The sequence below is a fragment of the Pholcus phalangioides genome, unplaced genomic scaffold (genome assembly GCF_987345545.1).
Source record: "Pholcus phalangioides strain wild (caught in Gottingen) unplaced genomic scaffold, Ppha-v1.0 ptg000011l_1, whole genome shotgun sequence".
NCBI classification, from domain to species: Eukaryota; Metazoa; Arthropoda; class Arachnida; order Araneae; family Pholcidae; genus Pholcus; species Pholcus phalangioides.
In genome coordinates this window covers 31,704,638-31,724,560 of record NW_028301604.1, presented here as the reverse complement: position 1 = coordinate 31,724,560, position 19,923 = coordinate 31,704,638, and the positions used below count along the sequence as shown (strand labels likewise).

The 19,923-nt window shown below is 35.2% G+C and overlaps 1 protein-coding gene across 3 annotated transcripts in view; it reads left to right on the top strand.

Annotated features, from left to right (window-relative positions):
- The window catches only part of LOC149080338 (WD repeat-containing protein 20), a 221,024-nt gene that overhangs the window by 32,910 nt on the left and 168,191 nt on the right, over nt 1–19,923 (top strand). For all 3 annotated transcript variants that reach the window (XR_016193560.1, XM_089239471.1, XM_089239472.1), the window contains exon 2: nt 7,340–7,522. Coding sequence is in view for 2 of the 3 variants with exons in the window: in XM_089239471.1 (XP_089095597.1) it covers nt 7,340–7,522 (183 nt within the window). In the remaining variant the exon portion in view is untranslated. The remainder of the gene's footprint in view (nt 1–7,339; nt 7,523–19,923) is intronic.

Sequence of the window (19,923 nt, the reverse complement as noted above, 5' to 3'; positions counted from 1 at the left end):
CTCTATCACTGGTTTGCCTTTCTCTGTCATGAACTCTTGGACAGTATCTTTCTGTTCAAAATTTTTTTTGAGCACCCTTGTGTGGCTCAGCTATTGTACTTCACACAAGTATATGATATTGCTGTGATCTTGATTATATCCAGTTTCAAGAAAATTTTGGAACTGCTGGATTCAATTCCATTTGTTGGATGAAATTTACAAACCCGGTGACAACTTTTATCAAATTGTTGAATCCTAGGGATTTTGCACAAAGATTTTCCTGATGATTGATGCAATGGTGAGAAACTAAATTTGACTAATTTGATTCTTTCAGAAATTTAACGCATCCTGAATCCCTGCCAATCATTTGGATCCTCATCTGTCATCACTCCCACCAGCTTTTGCATACTTAGCTTGAAATTTTGAAGGGTTGCTTTTGTGGCATTGTAAATGTCAACTCCTTTCTTTAGACACAGTGCTATAAGCGCTTCAACATGTCTAAATTCTTGTCAACTCCATGAATGAAAACAGCCAGCTTAGCAGTATCTATCAAGTCTGTAGTCTTATTCAAGGCAGGAACAGTGGTTCTCAACCGGGAGCCCTAGGATATTCCAGGGTGGCCGTGGATGAAAATCTTGCAAAAGGGGAATCACGGCTGCTGATAAGGAAGCCATGAAGAAATTTGTGAAAAGAGTGACCAAAAAATTATTTCAAACAAAATGCATAGAATATCTTATTCAAAATTTTTCCCCTATTTAAAGAACATTAACATAAGGAAGGAAATGAGAAAAAGTGTTGCATGTAAATGCATAGGTTACAGAGCATATGACATTTTATTAGTAAACTGTTGGTGCTAGAGGCATACTTCCAATTAATTATGTATCCAAATAACGTGAAGTACTCGTATTCCATTCGTGTTGCAAGTTGTTTTAGTTATTAAAATAAATGTCAACTTTTCATATGGACCCCCTCTGCTCAAAACCCAATTCCCAAGTTATTGCCCAGTCTCTCCCGATGCCAACTAAAAAATTTCTATGCTTCTAAGTGCAATGAGATATTCAAATTTAAAAATGAAGTAAAGTTGAAAAAAAAAACCAGCTTTAAATACACAGATAAATTGTTTTGCCTGCATATAACGCTGATTAAAAGCACAAAAATTTTTTGGTTGTCATCAGGAGAGACAGGACAACAACTTTTTAATTGAGTTTTTGATCACAGGGTGCTTGTTGACATCGTTATTTTAATAACTATACAAAACAACTTGCAACGTAAATGACAAATCTGAATAGTTCATGTTATTTGGATACCTTTCATAATTGGAAGTATGCCTCTAGAATCAATGATTCATCAGTGTACCATATGCCCTGTGTTTTATGCACCCTGTATATACAGTGTCACTTTATTAAATCTGACATTTTTTGCAATTTAAAAGAGGGTAAGACTCCATACTTATACACGAAATGCTCAGCTATGCAAAATACATAGGGGAGACCAGGGATGGTTGTCACACTTTTTACATTTCAGTTAATTTCAAGTATGTAATTCAAACCAATCCAAATGGTTAATGCATCTACATCAAGTTTGAACATTCAGCGTGTACTAGAGCTTTTTGCGATACAAAAAAATCACTTTCTATGAAAGACAAATTCTTAAAAATTTCTTGTCAGGTGTGACAAGCAACCCCATATAGTTACTCTTGTTTAACTCTATTTTATTATCAATCTGTCCATCAAAATGGAAAAAAAAGCTGAAATAATTGATTACTATATAGATATTTTTTATGTATCCTTCTTTTGCTTGTTACACTAGAAAATTATGAATGTTGATAATGTAATTAAACTGCAATTTGTTTGAATTTTACATATGGCCACTTTTGAACAGTAATTTCAGCTATTGTGACAAGCATTGCCACTTGTAGACAGTGGCATATTAACAAAAAGTAGGGGGAAGGGTACAACGAGTCTCGTACCCTGTTAAGTGGAATAAGGGCTGCAAAATTATTGAGAATTTTTATTAATACACATATGCAACATTTTAAATAAATAAATTCAAGGGTATCATGTTTATTTATGTTTGTTATTTTATTTTTGTTTCTTTTATTGTATTATGTTTATTTTTCTTTTCCCATATTTTCATAAATTAAAAATTAATTCAATTAAATTCAAAAATATTTCTACTTCAAACAATATTTCAATAAATGTCTTCTAATGGGAAAACAGAAGGGGGGTGGTGGTGAAGAGAAGGAAATTAATCATGGTCGCAAAAGGGGGAGGCACAGAAATGAGAAATTGTTGAAAGGGGGCCATGGGCAAAAAAAGGTTCAGAACCACTGCTATGGAATAATCTTGCTTTACAGGTTAGTGTTAGTGATGGCTTATGAATTTGCAAGGACGGAATTTGTAAAAAAATAGATTATAATCAACTCTAATATATATATATATTTCATGATACATGACTTGGTCAACAACAGTTCTACTTGTAATAATAATAATACAATCTTTGAGCAAGGCACAAACCATGGCTCCTTGTTGGTTTAGCTAGAAACATATGCACAACTGGACTAGCCGATGAAAGAACAAAAGGGAAAACTGTGGTTTTTTCCCCCCAAGTTCAAAGCGTGAATACGAGCCGATCTCCCTGTTAAAAAGTCTTACGACAGAAAGCATCAGGCCTACAATGGTACAAATATTAAATTATCACACTTCACTTCTAAAATATAGATAGCAACACTGAAAAATCACACACAGCACTAGATGTGCCCTCAGACTGTTAGGTACACACACACACGTACACTTCTGGCACAGCTCACTCTGTAGTAAATTGCCCATGGTGATAGACTGGGGTTGTGTTCGTTTTAAAAAGAAAGAAAGAACTATAAATGCATTACTGTAGGACTTGGACCCTAAATTTTTTTACGATTTGTCAACTCAATTTTTTAGCTTTTTTTCAGAAACAATGGTCAAGCAAAATAATATTTTTTACTTTTCTGGGACTTGGTGACCTTTTTATCAAGTTGAGAGACATGCTGATATAAATTTGAAAAATCTTGTGTTGTCCTCAGACTTCTATTCAATAATCACACAGAAAATTTACAAGCCAATCTCAAGTTTTCAATCATCATGATGACCTGGCACTTGTCAAGTGCTGTATTACAGTACTGCATGTTACTTTACAATATATTCATTATATCTTTTTAACTGAACATTTTTTTCCATGAAGAATGTATAGTTATTAAAAAGAATTTCACCATTTACAGCTTTATAATTTTTCAACTTTTGGTGTGAGAATGTGCTATCTTGGAATTCAGCAAACAAGTGCCTTCCAGCGACTTGTCATTAAAGCTATTACTTTTCTCAGTTAGCAGGCAGTATCAGTGTGTTGGTAAAACTAATAGCTTTAGTAACAAGTCCCTAGAGGACACTTGTTTGCTGAATCCCAGGATGGCACATTCTCATCCCAAGTGGCATAAATTCACCCCATTTTACGGTACTAAACCAAAGATGCATCTCATGAACATTTCTCCGAGGTAGGGGTTCTCAAACTGTGCACCCTGGTACCTCACCAACCTTTGTCTTGCAGAGTGGCAGCGCAGGCAAAAGATTTTTTGAAGAAACTCTTCAAAACTCCTCTGGGAGCCATGGATAAGTATTTATTACGGAAAAAGGGGACACCATAGGTGGAGAAAGTTTGAGAACCCCTGCATGTGGTTCTTATCTTAATCAGGTCCAGTTCACATTAGCTCAGACAATCAAGTTCCTACTTTTCTTTAAATCTGCTTTGTTTAACCGGATTTTTCTCTACAGTGGTGTGACCCTCCGTCCTGGTTAGGCCTGTTGCTACCGTGTGGTCTTGATCACTTCTACGGTGTCATTAGTCTAAAGTTGGTTTTTCCAACTTCAAGATGTGTGTAAATTTTTCTTCTGGCCTACAAACACAAAATTATTTTAATTACTATAATTCAGGGCTTGACAAATTGTAAAAGAATTTAGGCACCAGCCACATTTCTAAGGAGCCAAGCATGGTTTTCTCTCACGAAAAATGGTCTTAAATAAGATTTTTTTACTTTTTTTTACTTAATTGCCTCTTTTCATGTTGCAAGACGCACCCTCATGAAATGTGGAAATTTTATGTCATCCTATCCTTAGACACTAATTTACCAGTCAAATACAAAAAAATTTTGGATGCTAATACAAATTTTCTAGTCTTCATAGCAACCTGGTGCCTAGGATCTGTCAATCCCTGCTGTAATTCACTCCTGTCACTTTTGATTCCAATTTGGAATATAGATTACATGCCGTGATACCTTGGAAATTCATAGATATGTTATGGGACATTTGCAAGTAATATACAACTTTAGCATACAGGGGCTGTACCATCTCATCCCATCCAAATTATAAGCATAGGTTCATAAGCATGACTTTAAGAATAATCCGAAAAACAATACCAAGGAATTCTTAGGCTCACTCCTTAATGTCATGTGACGCGAAAGAGGGAAAATCAAAAGAAATAGCTTTCCACACAGGGAAAAGCAATTTTTTGCCTTTGACTGATCAATCACTAACTAATCAAAATTAAGCTCGGGATATACAACTACTATACATTTACTGAATTTTTTGTTCAGCGACGGCAACACAAATTCATTTTTGATGCACGTGCAAAACATTTGCTGTTTTTATTTAACATTCTTTAACATTAAAAATGGAAGGTGTTAGCGAGGCTATTGGCTGGAATTCCCCCCCTTTTTTTTAATGGGGAAGATGGAAAACAGAGAATATATGAGGTAGCAGTTAGAGTATAACTGCTGCCTCATATATTTTCAGACTTGTCTGATATATTTTCAAACAAAACTCAAAACAATATAGTTGTAGAGGGATTTATCATTGTAGCGAGGTTTCACTGTGTACTACACTTGCTAATGAGTAGATTTCTAATTGAATCCAATCAATTGTAAAAATCCGGCGAAATTGTATAGTTTTATTTTAAAGAGAAACACTACGTAAGTCATAGTAATAAATTATAGTCATTGTAATCAAAAGAATAAATTTTTCACTAAACCAGTGCCATCGTGAGTAGAAAATACGATCATCCAATGCTGGAGGAGTGTGTCTTTCCCCTATCCATATCTTCCTCCGAATATTCGGAGAAAAGCAATGTTTGTTTTTGGAGTGGGAATGCCAATAGTACAAAAATTTCCCTTTTATGCTTATATTATCATAAGGGTGTGGATACGGATCAGACTACCGATACGCATGAGTAAATACACTGCTCAAAACAAATAGGGGAGCAAGCAAAAAAGTGAAGAAAACCGTGCGAGACAGCCACGTATTGCCATACAATGGATAGTACACGCGTATCAATGTGCAATACAGAAAAAAGACGTAAAAAAATTTGGAATTAAGCTTTAATTCTTTGAAAATATGGAAAAAACATGAAAAGATGATTTAGGGCAACAAATTGGTTACATGTAAACGATAAAAAAAAGTACTGTTTAGACATGATGCATGAGTTTTAATAGGGCGTGTGGTCTCCTCGAACAACTAAGACTGCTGCACACCTGTTTGCCATGGATGCGATGAGGTTATCGATCAGACTTTGGGGAATACTGTTCCACTCCTCAAGAAGTGCAATCTGCAAGTCTCGGACAGTAACAGGCGGCCTCGGTTGCGCAGCAATGCGTCGTCCGAGCATGTCCCAAACATGCTCGCTTGGATTCAGATCAGGAGAGCACGCTGGCCATTCCAAACGCTGTATTGTTTCAGCTTCAAGCATGTTCTCCACCAGATGAGCTCTATGCGGTCGGGCATTATCATCCTGGAAAACAAAGGAATCTCCAATGGCTCCAGCGTAAGGGATGACATGAGGTCGTAGTATCTCGTCTGCATACCTTCGGGCCGTCAAAGTGCCATTCCGAATGATATGCAGGTCCGTACGTCCACCTATGCTGATTCCACCCCATACCATCCAACCAGCTCGTCTGTATTGTGACCTTTCACGAACGAATGCAGGGTTATTTCGAGTGCCCCTGTCCCTCCATACCAGAACACGTCGAGTGTCACACTCCAGACTGAATCGGGACTCGTCTGTAAACAGCACTTGGCTCCAATCATGTTGCTCCCAATCTCGATGTTCAGCAGCCCATCTTCTTCGGGCCGCACGGTGGCGTGGGGTCAACGGAATGCAGACGATTGGCCTACGTGCATAGAGCCCTCCCTCATGAAGCCGATTACGTACTGTTTGGCTGGACACCCTTCGTCCTGTTGCCAAGAGCAACCGTCTTTGCAGCTGCGTAGCATTCTCTGTTCTGTTTCGACGGGCTGTTAACCGTACATACCGGTCATCAGTTGCTGTAGTGGCGCGTGGCCGACCTTGCCCTGGTCAACGTCTAACATTTCCTGTTTCTTGGAATCGATTCCACAGCCTTGCAACAACACTTCTGGCGACTCCAACAGCGTCCGCGACACTACTTTGTGTTTGCCCGGATTCCAGTCTGCCTATAACACGCCATGCCATGGATTCCGGTAAATCACGTTGTTGAGACATCCTCAAGTCACCTTGTATCAAAAGAAAAATACTGTGCAATCGAATTTCACAGTTACGGCAGTAAAACAGACGTTTCTGCAACATCCCGATTTCTGCCCTTATCTCCTTTTTCTGGTTTTTGACATCATGAACTTTGATTTGCATATGAAGTTTTCTTCTTCCGTTTCCTGCTAGGCTTTAAATTATGGATGATTCATTTTATGTTACTTATCGGTATACATCTTTGCGTAATTTTGTTAAAACCATGTGCTCCCCTAATTGTTTTGAGCAGTTTAGTACAGCCCCAGCATGTTTTTTTTTAAATTCCTCAGAGCAGGGGTTCTCAAACTTTTTCCACCTATGGTGCCCCCCTTTCCGTAATAAAATCCATGGCTCCCAGAGGAGTTTTGAAGAGTCTCTTCAAAAACTTTTGCCTGTGCTGCCACTCTGCAACACTCCCGACAAAAGTTGGTGAGGTACCAGAGTGCAGCACGCACAGTTTGAGAACCCCTGCCTCAGAGAAATGTTCATGAGATGCATCTTTGGTTTAGTACCATAAAATGGGGGTGAATTTATGCCACTTGAGGTGAGAATGTGCCATCCTGGGATTCAGCAAACAAGTGCCCTCTAGGGAGTTGTTATTAAAGCTATTAGTTTCACCAACATACTGATACTGCCTGCTAACTGAGAAAACTAATAGCTTTAATGACAAGCCGCTGGAAGGCACTTGTTTGCTGAATTCCAAGATGGCACATTCTCTCACCAAATGGCATAATATCGCCCATTTTACGGTAGTAGTAATTAAGCCATTGGTGGTATTATTTTTTTCATTTCTTTTTAGGCAGCTGATTTGACTAAACCAGTAGACAAACGAGTATATAAAGGAACTTACCCCACATGTCATGATTTTAATCAGCACACAGTATCGAATGAAGGAGCTCCTCTTCTTGTTGGTTTTACTGCCGGCCAGATACAGTTGATAGATCCAATTAAAAAAGAGCTTAGCAAGTTGTATAATGAAGATGTAAGTATCTTGACATGGATTAATATAGTGGGACATCATATTTGAAATGTAAATTTTAATATTGTATTAAAAATATATAAAAATTAATTTTATATTTTTAATATTAATTCAGTGAAATCTCTATATAAAGATACTCTGTGGACCAAGAAAAAATGTAAAGTGATTATCATTACATTTAGAGACAGCAGTTTAACATAAGAGTATAGGCATTTCTAAACAAGACATGAAAATAAATATCGTTGTTGAGGAATTTATCATTATATCGCATTGTAGCAAGGTTTCACTGTATACATTAATAGCAATCAATATATATATATTTTTATATAATATCGAAAATACAGTGAAACCTTGCGCGCGCGTTTATTCGTCTTTCAAACAATATTCAGATTCAGTTGCGATTCATCCATATATATTTTGGCGATAGAAATATTTCATTTTTGCACCACACAACTTCAATTATTCAATGTTTTATTTGCTTTGACTAAAACTACAAATCTTTGGAAAACATTATAATTTCCATAAATTTTATAAATTATGAAAACGTATCACAGAAATAGTCTTTCATGTATATTGTCATTACAAAAGCCATAAGTTTTACGATGATTGTTGACAGATATGAAAATAAACATTGGGTTATGATCATTTTAGAATGAACAACACTAAGGCTGAAAACATAGTGCGGTGCTGAGCAAGGCAACAAATGAAAAGGTTAAAAGAAGAGCGATAAGAATATATATAGCCATGTTGCATATGCACATGTAGTGAGGCATTTGGTATAGCAGAGTGTTGAGCAGAAATTTGCAATGCATTTTTTTTTTAATTAAAGAATCTGCTCTATGATTTTAGAATTTGCAAAATTTTCAAAATTGCAAGGACCTGATACATATTTAGAAAAATAGTATGGTGAGAATATTGCTATTTTTAAGGGTAACTACAGAAATATTCCACTCTTAGTTTCGGGGTATCCACCATCATGAAAAAATCCTGCAAAGGTCATGAAATGAGAAAAAGCTCACTGAAGTTAAGAAAAGTGACAAAACGAGATTTTTTTATGAATCAATTTTCAAATTTTTCCTGGCAAGTTCCCATGCTCAAAGCATTAACTTCCAAGTTAATGCCAACTTATACCCAATAGAATAAAACAACCAGTCATCTTTCCAAGAACAACTTGGAAGGAGTTTCCTTTGTAGACCTTGAAATGGCGGTATGAATAGCCATCCCAAAAAAGGATAAGTACTGATCGCACTGCATATAATTTCTTCCCACATGACAAGTAATCATTTTGTTTTATTTCCTTATGTATCCTTTCCATTAAATTGCTTTGGGAATTGTTAGTGGTGGTTAATCTCAATTTCATTTCTAAAACTTTACACATGTCCTTTAATAAATGAGAGACAAAAACACTACCACCATCTAAAACCAAATATTTTGGACCTACAATATCTGTACCTACAGCAAAACTTATGAACAAGTTTCTTACCAACAATATTGACTGTAGCTCTCCTTAAAAGATACATTTCAATCTGTTTAGAAAAATAATCTATTGATAACCAAAAGGCAAGAGTTACCTCTAGTTGAAACACGAAATTACCCCATAATATATAGTCTTATTAGCTCACCCAGAAACTCTGCTTTAGAACTTAGCATGGCACCTTAACTTTGTCTATTATCTTATATACACGTTTGATACCGGGGACAACAGAGTTTGCACAGTCCTTGAAAATCCTTAAAAGTGCTTGAAAATTTTTTTGTGGGAATTTCTTCCATTAATTTTTGTCCCCCTTCAACTTAATCCCCCTCTAAACTATATTTCACTGGGACGAAAATGTGTAGAGCAACAAATGAAAAGTTACAAGATAATGTTTAAAACAGGACATATGGTTACGCATACCTGAAGTATTTCTGTACTTAAAACAATATTGCCTAAAATCTGGCAGCAAAACATTGCACTTAAGATATTGCTTCGAAATACTTTAAACTATTGAATTAATGAATGTCAGTTGCATATATGTGGGCTGACCATATTTCCTTGATAAAAATACAGAAAAATCACCAATTGTCACGAAAAATAATGCCAAAGGTAAGCAAGGTTGCCAATTATTGCTAAAATTACATAAAAATCACCAAAGGCAGAAAATAAAGTACCATTGCATTGAAGCAGTAGATTTAAATGAATTCTATGGGGGGAAAACCGTTGAAATGGCAAATATGTAAGATGAATACTAATATTTAACCAATAAGCTAGTTACGATAGTATATGCTATTACATTGATTTTTAATCTAACTATTTCATATTTTGAAAACTAATTAGTAATTATTTCAATTATAATTTTTTTCTTGATTTTAAAAAACAGTGAAGAACATGAGAACGTCAGCTTTAAATGCATTCATTCATACAAAAATTGACGTGTTTTTAAGACAAATAAAATTTAATTGGTCAAATGGTCGACACGTTTAGAAAGACTCATTTTTGTTTGAATTCTGACCATGAGGTCCTGATGACAGCTCTCCATTGTAGAGCCAAAACGCATCGACCATTCGACTAATTAAATTTTATGTGTCTTAAAAACGTGTCAATTTTTTGTATGAATTAAAACCAGGCAAAGTTCTAATTTTTGTGATAATTAAATATATTCATAAAAAATTGTAATCAGGAAAATTCATTTTATTAGCTTCAAAGTTTTAATAAAGAAAAAAAAGGAAAAATTAATTAGACAGCTGACTGTTTAAAGTTATAATTATCATAATATAATTCATAGGATTGAAAAAATAATTTTAATACTTAGTTTCAGTAAAGAATAAAAATTTCAAGAGGCTTTGTTGAAAATATATAGAAAATAATGGGAAATTTTTTCAGGAAAAAGTTGGGATGGCCAAAATTACATGAAAATTGGGATTGTCCCAGGTAATACAAGTCATATAGTCACCCTAGATATATGATTACATGATTTCAAATTTTTTTAAATTATCAAAGGCAAATTTCAATACAGTTTCAAACATGAAACGATTTGTGTTTAAATGTCATTTGCATACTAAACTACAATGGTTTTTTTTTAAAGCAAGACCTTTAGAACTTGACATTGCCTACAAGTTGAAATGAGACCTATAATTGTTTTAAAAAATTATATATATCTGTAGTAAATAAATATTTCAAACTCAAAATTAAAAATGAATAAATGTTAAATTTAAATTAAGAAGAAAACCAATTTATTTCATTTAAAAAAAAAAAAATCATGATTTTTATCAACCGTGATATGAATGTCCTGGAATTTTGAAATTTTGCCTGGAAAAGTGCTTGAATAGTCCTTGAATTTTTTTACTTTCAAACTGAATGGATAAGCCAAAACACAAGTTTTCTAACGCATTTACACATACTAGGCCAAAACCCCCGGTCACTACATTGGAGATCAATTTTATGATCACCCACATGGCCCACGGTAAGATGATCATGCAGCTCATTTAGAAACTTCAATCTACAACTTGTGGGACTTAGTCTTTTCTCCTTACCAATCCTGTGTAGGTGGGTGCGGTAGCCCGGTCAATAAGATGCTCGCCTAAAGTACCAAAGGATGTTTAGAGGTGTCGCGAGTATGATACCCGGTTCGTCCTTGTCAGAAAACTTTCCTGACACAGGGGTACAACAAAAACGGCAACTTTACCGCAGCAAAAAATTGCTACCACAGGGAGTCCCCCATCGAGGGGTTAGCGCAACAATCTCTCAATCAGTGTAAAAAACAAGCCTGCCATTCGGAATCGGCAATAAATGTAGGTACTGGTCTAATTAGCCCTTGCGTGCAGAAAATGACCGTGGTACAACAAAAATGATCAATGACCAATCCTGTAATGTAACTTGCTATTTTCCATGATATATTTATCAAAGTAAGGTTTATATAACATTTTTTCGCCTGAAAAATAAGAAAATATAGCAGCAAAAAGTCTGCTTTTTAAAATTTTTCCATATGCCATGTCTGAAATAACTATTTTCCAGAAAATACATGATGTTGATTAATTTTTTCCATTGACTCGAGAGTGTTATGCGATAGTGAATTTGGACCCTGCAAACCACTACCCATCTAAATTCAAAGACTAATGGAAACTGCAGCAATATTAAAATTAACGTAGAGCAAGTCTTCCCTTCCACCTTTGAGCCTTGAGGAGCCACATAATAGAATTATGATCTGTCACTATTGTTACTTTCTGGCCTAAAAACCAATCGAAGAACCTTTTACCTGACCATATCACTGCAATGGCTTTGTGTTCCGTAACAAGATAATTAGCTTCTGCATGATTCAGCATACAACTAGCAAATGCCAATGGACGTTCACCCTCAGGCTTAACTTTGTGCACAATGGGCGCCCAGTTCACCCCCACTGATATCTGTTTAAATTCTAAGCGGGTATAAACAGTCCCTGGTTGTGAGAAAAGGAGCCTCAACCAAGGCCTTTTTCATCTGATCAAAAGCTAATTGATGAGTAGAATCCCACTGAAACCTTTTTTTTTTTCAGCAGTCCATATAATGGGAGGGCCCTTTTGGCATACCTGTCAATAAACTGAACGTACCAATCGATCAAACCTAAAACTGCTGAAGCAGTTTGACATTTATTTATTTATTTATATAATAATGTTGGTCGAGGCCTAAACATGAGAATGCGGTTGATGGTGACAGAAAAAAAGCTTTATATTTTTCGAAAATATAAATGGCGTGGGTGAATCAACGACAGTGGAGGGTTGAGAGTTCCAGTTAGAAATGGTATGTGGAAAAAAGCTAAATTTAAAGCAGTCAGTCGAAGCGTAGATAGGGTTAATCTTAAGTCGATGATCAAGTCTGCTGGAGAGATATGTTGGCTTGGAAATAATACCGGTGGTATCAAAATTAAAAAGGCCATGGAGAATTTTAAAAAGCATGGTTAATCGAGAAAGAAGACGGGGAGTATTTAGAGGGAGAAGATTAAGTTCGCGTTTAAGTTCAGAGACAGACACATAAGAGGACCAACTGTCATAGATAAAACGGGCGGATTTATTTTGTATTGATTCCAGCTTCTCGATATTGCTAGTAGTGTAGGGGTCCCAAATTTCGGAGGCATAGGAGAGGACTGGAAAAATATAGGTTTGAAAACAGAGAAGTCTAACATCGCGAGTAGAGTGTAGAGTATTTTAGATTGCGACGAAGGAAAAAGAGTTTATTGAGGCATTTTTGATAGATATAATTGATGGGTTTATTCCAGCGCAGGTCTGCTGAAATGATAACACCGAGGTATTTGTATTGAGAAACCTGGGATATGGACGAGTTATTGAAGGAGTATGAAAATTCGAAAGGTGAGGTCTTACGTGAAATCCTCATGAGAACCGTTTTAGAGATGTTAAGAGGCATTTGCCATGTGGAGCACCATTGGGAGATGGAATTGAGATTGTGTTGGAGAAGTTCTTGGTCTGACTCGTGAGTTATGGTGCGGTAGATTACGCAATCATCAGCAAAAAGTCTCGTGGTACAGTTGAGGGTTTCGGGGAGGTCATTAATGTATATTAAGAATAGAATTGGGGAGATTACTGATCCTTATGGGGTTCCAGAATTTATGGTGGCCAATGGAAAGTTGTGGTCTTTGAAATGGACATATTTTTTGCGATATTTTAACCTTTTAACGGCCAATGTTCCCAATTGGGAACATACTTTTGATTAATTCAAAAAAAATATTTCTCTTTAACGAAAATAGCTGATTTTTTTTCCCTGAACATATAAGGTTCTGAACTTAATTTAGAAAAGACAAAAGTTATTCGATTCAGCTCTTATCATATCAATTTATTATTCTAAAATCACCCATTTTCAAGGGAAATTTTCTATAAGTTAATGTTTTAATTATTAAAATAGTTTTTGTAAACATACATGCATCTCAATTTTTTTTTAATTGTAGAATATTGCCAAGAATGATAAGAAATGCTCAATGAGAGAGAAAAAAAATTTGTTTGTATTCCAGGCAACTTTTCCTACGATTGTTCCCAATTGGGAACATTGGCCACTACTGACTATTCTAAAGTGCAATGCAGAGGAGTGGCATTCCGAAAAAACAATTTATTGCTTTTTCCCTTCTCTCTGGTGTGTCTCAAAAGGAAGGAAAAGTATCAAATTTCACATTCCGATGTTTACATGCAGCACCCCCTTTTTTATGCCTTCTACATCAAAATTGCCTTTCAAAGATCAGATAATTACCCAGTCAAAAAATAAGAAAACATCATGTGTCAAGTGCCAAAAGACTAAAATTCATGCAACCAAAGTGGAAAAAAAGTACTGCATTCGACAAAAATATAAGTGAACCTACTGAAGCAATCAGTCATAAGTTTGCTGAGCTAAGTGCAAGCCGACTCGATTGATATTTTTTTCAAATTTTTACCGCAAGAGTACCTCAGTTACTTGGCTGAGATGACAAATATTTATGTCGCACAACATGGATCGAATTTGAAAATTGAGTGGGAAAAAAATCGCAAAGTTTTTTCGATTGGTTTTGCTAAGTGGGTATCACAGAATACCAAGTGAAAATGATTACTGGGGTACTTTCAGTAGACATAGCAGTACCGATTGTCCCCACTGTTATGTCGAGAAATAACTTTAGAGACATAAAAAATAACTTCCATTTGATGGATAACTCTTTCTTACAACCCGGTGATAAGTTGGCTATCTATGATGAATTAAATGAAAAATTCACACACATTCGGTTTGGGTTGTTCCATGATAAACTAAGCATCGATGAATCAATAGCACTGTATTACGCTCATCATTCAAGTAAGATGTTTATATGGGGAAAACCGATTCGCTTTGGAATTAAAATTTGGATGATTTGCTCAAACAATGCAGTTTCCCATATAAAATGGAAGTATATTCTAGTAAGCAGTCATCGGAGCCTGTGCCTTTAGGTACCAGAGTTGTAAATAATATTTTCTCTCTTTATATTTTTAAATAATATCGTTTAACTTACCAAGGGATCCATACAAAAACCTAAACCCGTATGTATGTATTCTTTTGTGAATTTTAGACCAGCATTTCAGCTCATCATAAGCTCTTTATTATAATCCAGATATACATGTCTTTTGAGTGTATTCGAGAGAAAATTGTTTCCATCATTTTTAAAATTCTATATGTATATTCTTTAATTTTTAAAATAAATTTATTAAATGATGATGAATTTTGCATCATCCTGTAAGATGGCTTCACTGCGAAAATTATGTTTAGTCAGATCCGGCCAATGTTCCCAATTGGGAACATTCAAGAAAACGCATAGGGGAATTTTTTTTCTTCAATTTCTTGATTGATATCTCTTAACTAAAAAATCAGAAGGAGAAATTAACAAAAAAAATAATGAAAATCAGTTGGAATCTGAATTCGGCCGGTAAAAGGTTAAGAAGGCTTCTAACCAATTAAGTAGTTGAATGTTTAAGCCAAGGGTGGAAAGTTTAAAAAGTAATTTATCGTGGGGGACTTTGTCATATGCTTTTGAGAAATCTAAGGAAATGACGTCAGTTTGTAAGTTTTTATCGATGGTTTCTGAGAGGTCATGGATGAAAAGGGCCAATTGAGAAGAGGTGGAGAGAGAACGTCTAAAGCCATGCTGATTAGGGAAGAAAAATTTTATGGAGTCAAGATGAGCACGGATTTCCTTTGCTATAATGTGTTCAAGAATTTTACAGCAAGATGAGGTGATTGCAATAGGTCTGAAATTGAGGGGATCAGTAAGAGGCCCAGATCTATGGATTGGAATGATTTTGTTTGTTTTCCAGTCAGAGGGTAGAATGGAGGAATTTAGAGAGACATTGAAAATGATCAAAAGATAGTCAGCGATTTCTTCAGCAGAGAATTTGAGAATATAGTTAGAGATTCCATCCGGACCCAAAGAGCGGGGTTTGAGTTTTTTCAGTAATTTAATAATGCCCTCCCTAGAGATAAAGATAGGATTAGAGTTGTAAATACAGTTAGTGAATGAGTATTGTAGGGGGGGGGGTGGGATCCAATGAGAAAACTGAGCAGAAGGGTAAATTGAATTCAGTGGCGATATCCGCAGGAGAAAAGACGTCTTTAGTTGAGGTTTTGAGGGATAGGGTGGCAGTTAATTTGGGACGAAGGAAGTTTCAAAACTTAGAGGGATTGGTTTTGAGGTAATTTGGTAAAGAGCGAGAAAGATATTTAGTTTTATGAAAAGAAATGAGGTCTTTAAGGTTCTGGGTGTAGGCATAAATTACGTATTTAAGTGAGTGTGATTTGTTTGCTTTGTATTTGAGGGCTGTACGGCAAATTTTTCTCTTTAAATGGATATCTCTATTGATCCATGGGTTACAAATGTACTTAGAAGAGACTTTCTTACTGGGGACTGTAGCTAGGCATTTGAGGAAGGTCAAATTTAGTCTAGGCATTTAATTTGGTCAAGAAAAATTCTGTACAAGAACTATTTTATCACAAACATTCTACTCATTTTCAGTAAACGTAACCCCAAGTACTCCAACTTTTTTCAAAAGGGTGCATTTTTCTGGTTTCAAAGACATCTGCTTAGTAAAAGCACTCTAGTACCTCTTGCAAATGTTGGATATGGCTTTGAAAATCATTGCTGTAAATGACAACGTCATCAAGGTACAAATTTTAACTTTTGGCCATCATTCACTGGGAAGTTGCCAGGACATTGTTCAAACCAATAAGCATTACTTTTTTAAAATTATTATTATTCATGCATTATATATAAATCTTGGAGAACAAATAAAATCACTAAGGGATCATATGATCCATACTGGTGATCATAGATAAAAAGATACAATTCATTTCATGTATGAATGAAAGGGTTTACATTAATATTGTTGACTTTTTTTTTTAAAGAAACAAATAAACAAAAAATTTAGCGTAAAATATTAATATCATTATGTAGCAAACAGGAGTAATGCTTCAGTACATTCAGTTTTAATAAAATATAATATTAGTCGTTATTTCAGAATTAGAGTGAAAAAATAGATTACAAATAATCACCAAGACGCCAGATATGATATTTAAAAAATATTGTTCACTATTGGTAATGGAAAATACAAATTTAAAAAAAATTTTTTTTTTAAGGCGTATTCATTTTTTTAGGGCTGGGAATCTATTAAAATTTTTAACTGGTTAATCAAAAAATTTTAATTGATTAATCAAATATTTTCAAATGCTATTCGTTCATAGCAAACGTAGTGTTGATAACTATATAATATCAATTGATGCTATAAAAACATTCTATTCATTTCACGCATCTATCCACTGAATGGATGTAAACAAATATAGAAATAGATTAAGAAATAAAGGCCACCCACTTGAAGCTATTTTAATATCATCCCCCCTTTACCAGAAATGTGCAAATTTCTAGAACTGGGAAAATGACTTTTGAATGCTACTCTATGAAAATTGTTTTCCCAAAATGTGTTTCAATAGGGCAGTGTTTCCAAAGTGGGCAATATCACCCCCTGGTGGGCGATGGAATCTATTGGTATAACATAGGATCCTATGAGTTCGCTTGAGTCAGGAGGCGATGAGAAAAAAAAAAAAAATTTGAGTGGGGGGGGGGGGGGTTGATGTGAAACAAAAAGTTTGGGGAACTATGTAATATGGGGATACACAGTTGCATTTCTGACAAAACTTAGCAAAATAAGTGATCCAACCAGCTGATAAACCCAAAAGTGAAAATTTGCCAATTCATGTCTCTCGCATAGGGGGGGGGGGCGATATACGAAACATGCTTGCCATGTCCTGGAATCTCTTATAACTTGGATCTTGTCATTTTTTTAAACGGGAATATTAGAAATAATCTCTAGTTTTCGTTGAATTGACTTGTGTTTCCTCTTGTCGAGAAATTTGATCAGATTATTGATTCAAATATGGTCACTTATCTGAAATGTTATATATAGGAACATCATTTAAAACATTTAACCAGTTTAGTCAAATAAGTCGAGTAAAATTATAAGCTGTTAATAAAAATGTTAATCGAATTTTGATTGGATTGATCAAGTCTATTAATTAAACTAAAATTTTTAACCGTGATTAAAAATTGATAGATTAACCTACCCAATTAACCAGACCAGCCCTAATTTTTTTTTCATTTTGGATATTGATGGGTAGACTTTTTTTATTGTTTTGGAGCTAAGTAAATCAAGTTTTTACATAAAATATTTTTATTCGGTTTAGGAATTATTAAAATTTGATTTGATTTACTGGGAATAATAACACTGCATTTATTGCACTGAACTTGATTTTTGTGAATGGCAATGCAGATTTTATAAAAATACAAATGTCAATGGATAAGATGTTAAGGTTTATGTAATTAGTCAAAGTTATATTTCCATTAAGATTAGATACAATTTTTATGAATTTATTTTGCAATTGCAAAACTTATATAGTGGTCTCGGAAAGATAGCTGTTTTTTTTATTCGATTGGGTATCTGGAGCTCCAATAAGGCAAAAGACTAACTTGCTTAAAGAACTTAAGGATAACGTAATACAAAAATGCAAAACATAAAGAACACTGAGAGACGATAAAGGTTAGTGTGATAAGAGACAGGTTTAACATGTTTTTTATAAAAGTGACAGAGTTTAGGCTGAAACAAATTTTCCGTCAAGTGCTAGGAAGGGCTATAAATGAATATAGCAGCATGGTGTCTCTTCCACGAAGCTAATTAATTTTCCCTTTATGTCGAGATTACACAGGTCATTTATGTAGATAAGGAAAAGTAGGGGGCAAAAGCTTGAACCCTGGAATACACAACCTCCGATGTTGTAAACTCTTGTTTATTGTATTATTGATTTTAACATATTGATCACGATTCGAAAGATATGATTTAAACAAGTCAAAAATATTATTTCTTATTTCAATTCAATGTAGTTTTGTTAGTAGAATTTCATGATTTACAATGTCAAAAGCTTAAGAGATATCTAAAAAAATAGCTATTGTCTCATTACTGTTATCAATACTATTATAAGTAAACTTGGTGAATGATATTAAGACATTTTCAGTATTAGAGTTAAGCAGAAAACCATACTGGTTTTCAGAGACAAAATTGATTTTATTTAAATATGCGAGGAGGTGGTTTTTTAAAAGATTTTTGAAAGTAAAAGCAATAGGTCTATAATTACTCAATTCATTTATATCACCTTTCCTGAAAATATGGGTAATTATAGAAGTTTTTAGACAGGAAAGGTAACTTCATTTATAAGTTCTTTAAAGAGACAAATGAACCAATTTTAACTGATACATTCAGTTAAAATTAGTACGAGTTACAAAGGTTGTCTCATTGTGAATCTCCAAAGCTAGATTAACTTGCTAATAACTAGAACCCAATCCCAAGGTCGTCAAATATTTTGAAATTCTAATCCATTGAACAATTTCATCTATTTCAGGCAATGGATACCTATCAATTCACATTCTTCACCTGGATACCTGAGTGGTGTGGTGGTAATGTGCTCGTCTACCACCCTGAAGGTTGCTGTCACGGTCCCAGGTTCAAACCCGAGGCAGGATATAGATAAGATATTTTCCCTAATGAACTTCAGGCAAAATCACCAATAGACAGTGCCTTCATTTCCAACCCATCTTATTAATGACAGTAAATTTCATTATAGTGATATGGTCAGAGTTGGTGTTTGGTGAAGTAGCACTCCTCTCATGGTGAAGTAGCACTCCTCTCATGGTGTACTTGACAAGGTGTCTACCATCACAGAAAAGTCACGGAATGAGAAAAAGGTCACGAAAGCCCCAAAAAAGTTACAAAATTTGAGTAAAGGTTATGGATTTTTTTATGATACTCCAGAGATTTTTTTTCTGATTTTTTCCCTAAAATCTTGGTTTTTGAGAAGCTGTGGCATTCAATAATTTTTCTTTTCTCTCTCAGGTTTCTTGTCTACTTTTTTTTGCCCTGGAGGGATGGATGGGAGAGTAGCAACAGAAAAGAACAATGCCAACGTGTAATCACCCTACATGGGGTCAGACATATGGCAAAAAAACTATTTAGCCTGGATGAACAAAAAAGAACCTTTCTTTGCTTGTTGGGACCTTCCATCATCTGTAATATTCCCCTAACACAGTGTTCTCAGGATTTTGTGATAATTCCTGGGGAAGGGGGGGGGTTGACTGGCAGGACAGTTGGGAGTCCTCTTGGGAACAATATCGGTTTTCCGTAGAAAGGACATGACCTTTCCCCACATCGTGGAGCAGGGCTGTTGGATTGTTGGCGGGTTTGCAAGCTAGAGTTTCATGGGGGGGGGGGGCTCTAGTGAATTTATAGCATGAAAAAACAATGATAGTGATTTTCTCGGGCCTGGGGGGGGGGCTGCAGCCCTGTCAGCCCCATTCTTGTGGGGGTCAGGTGAAAAGACACAAAATTTTTCCCCCTACGAAGGAAGGGTTTTT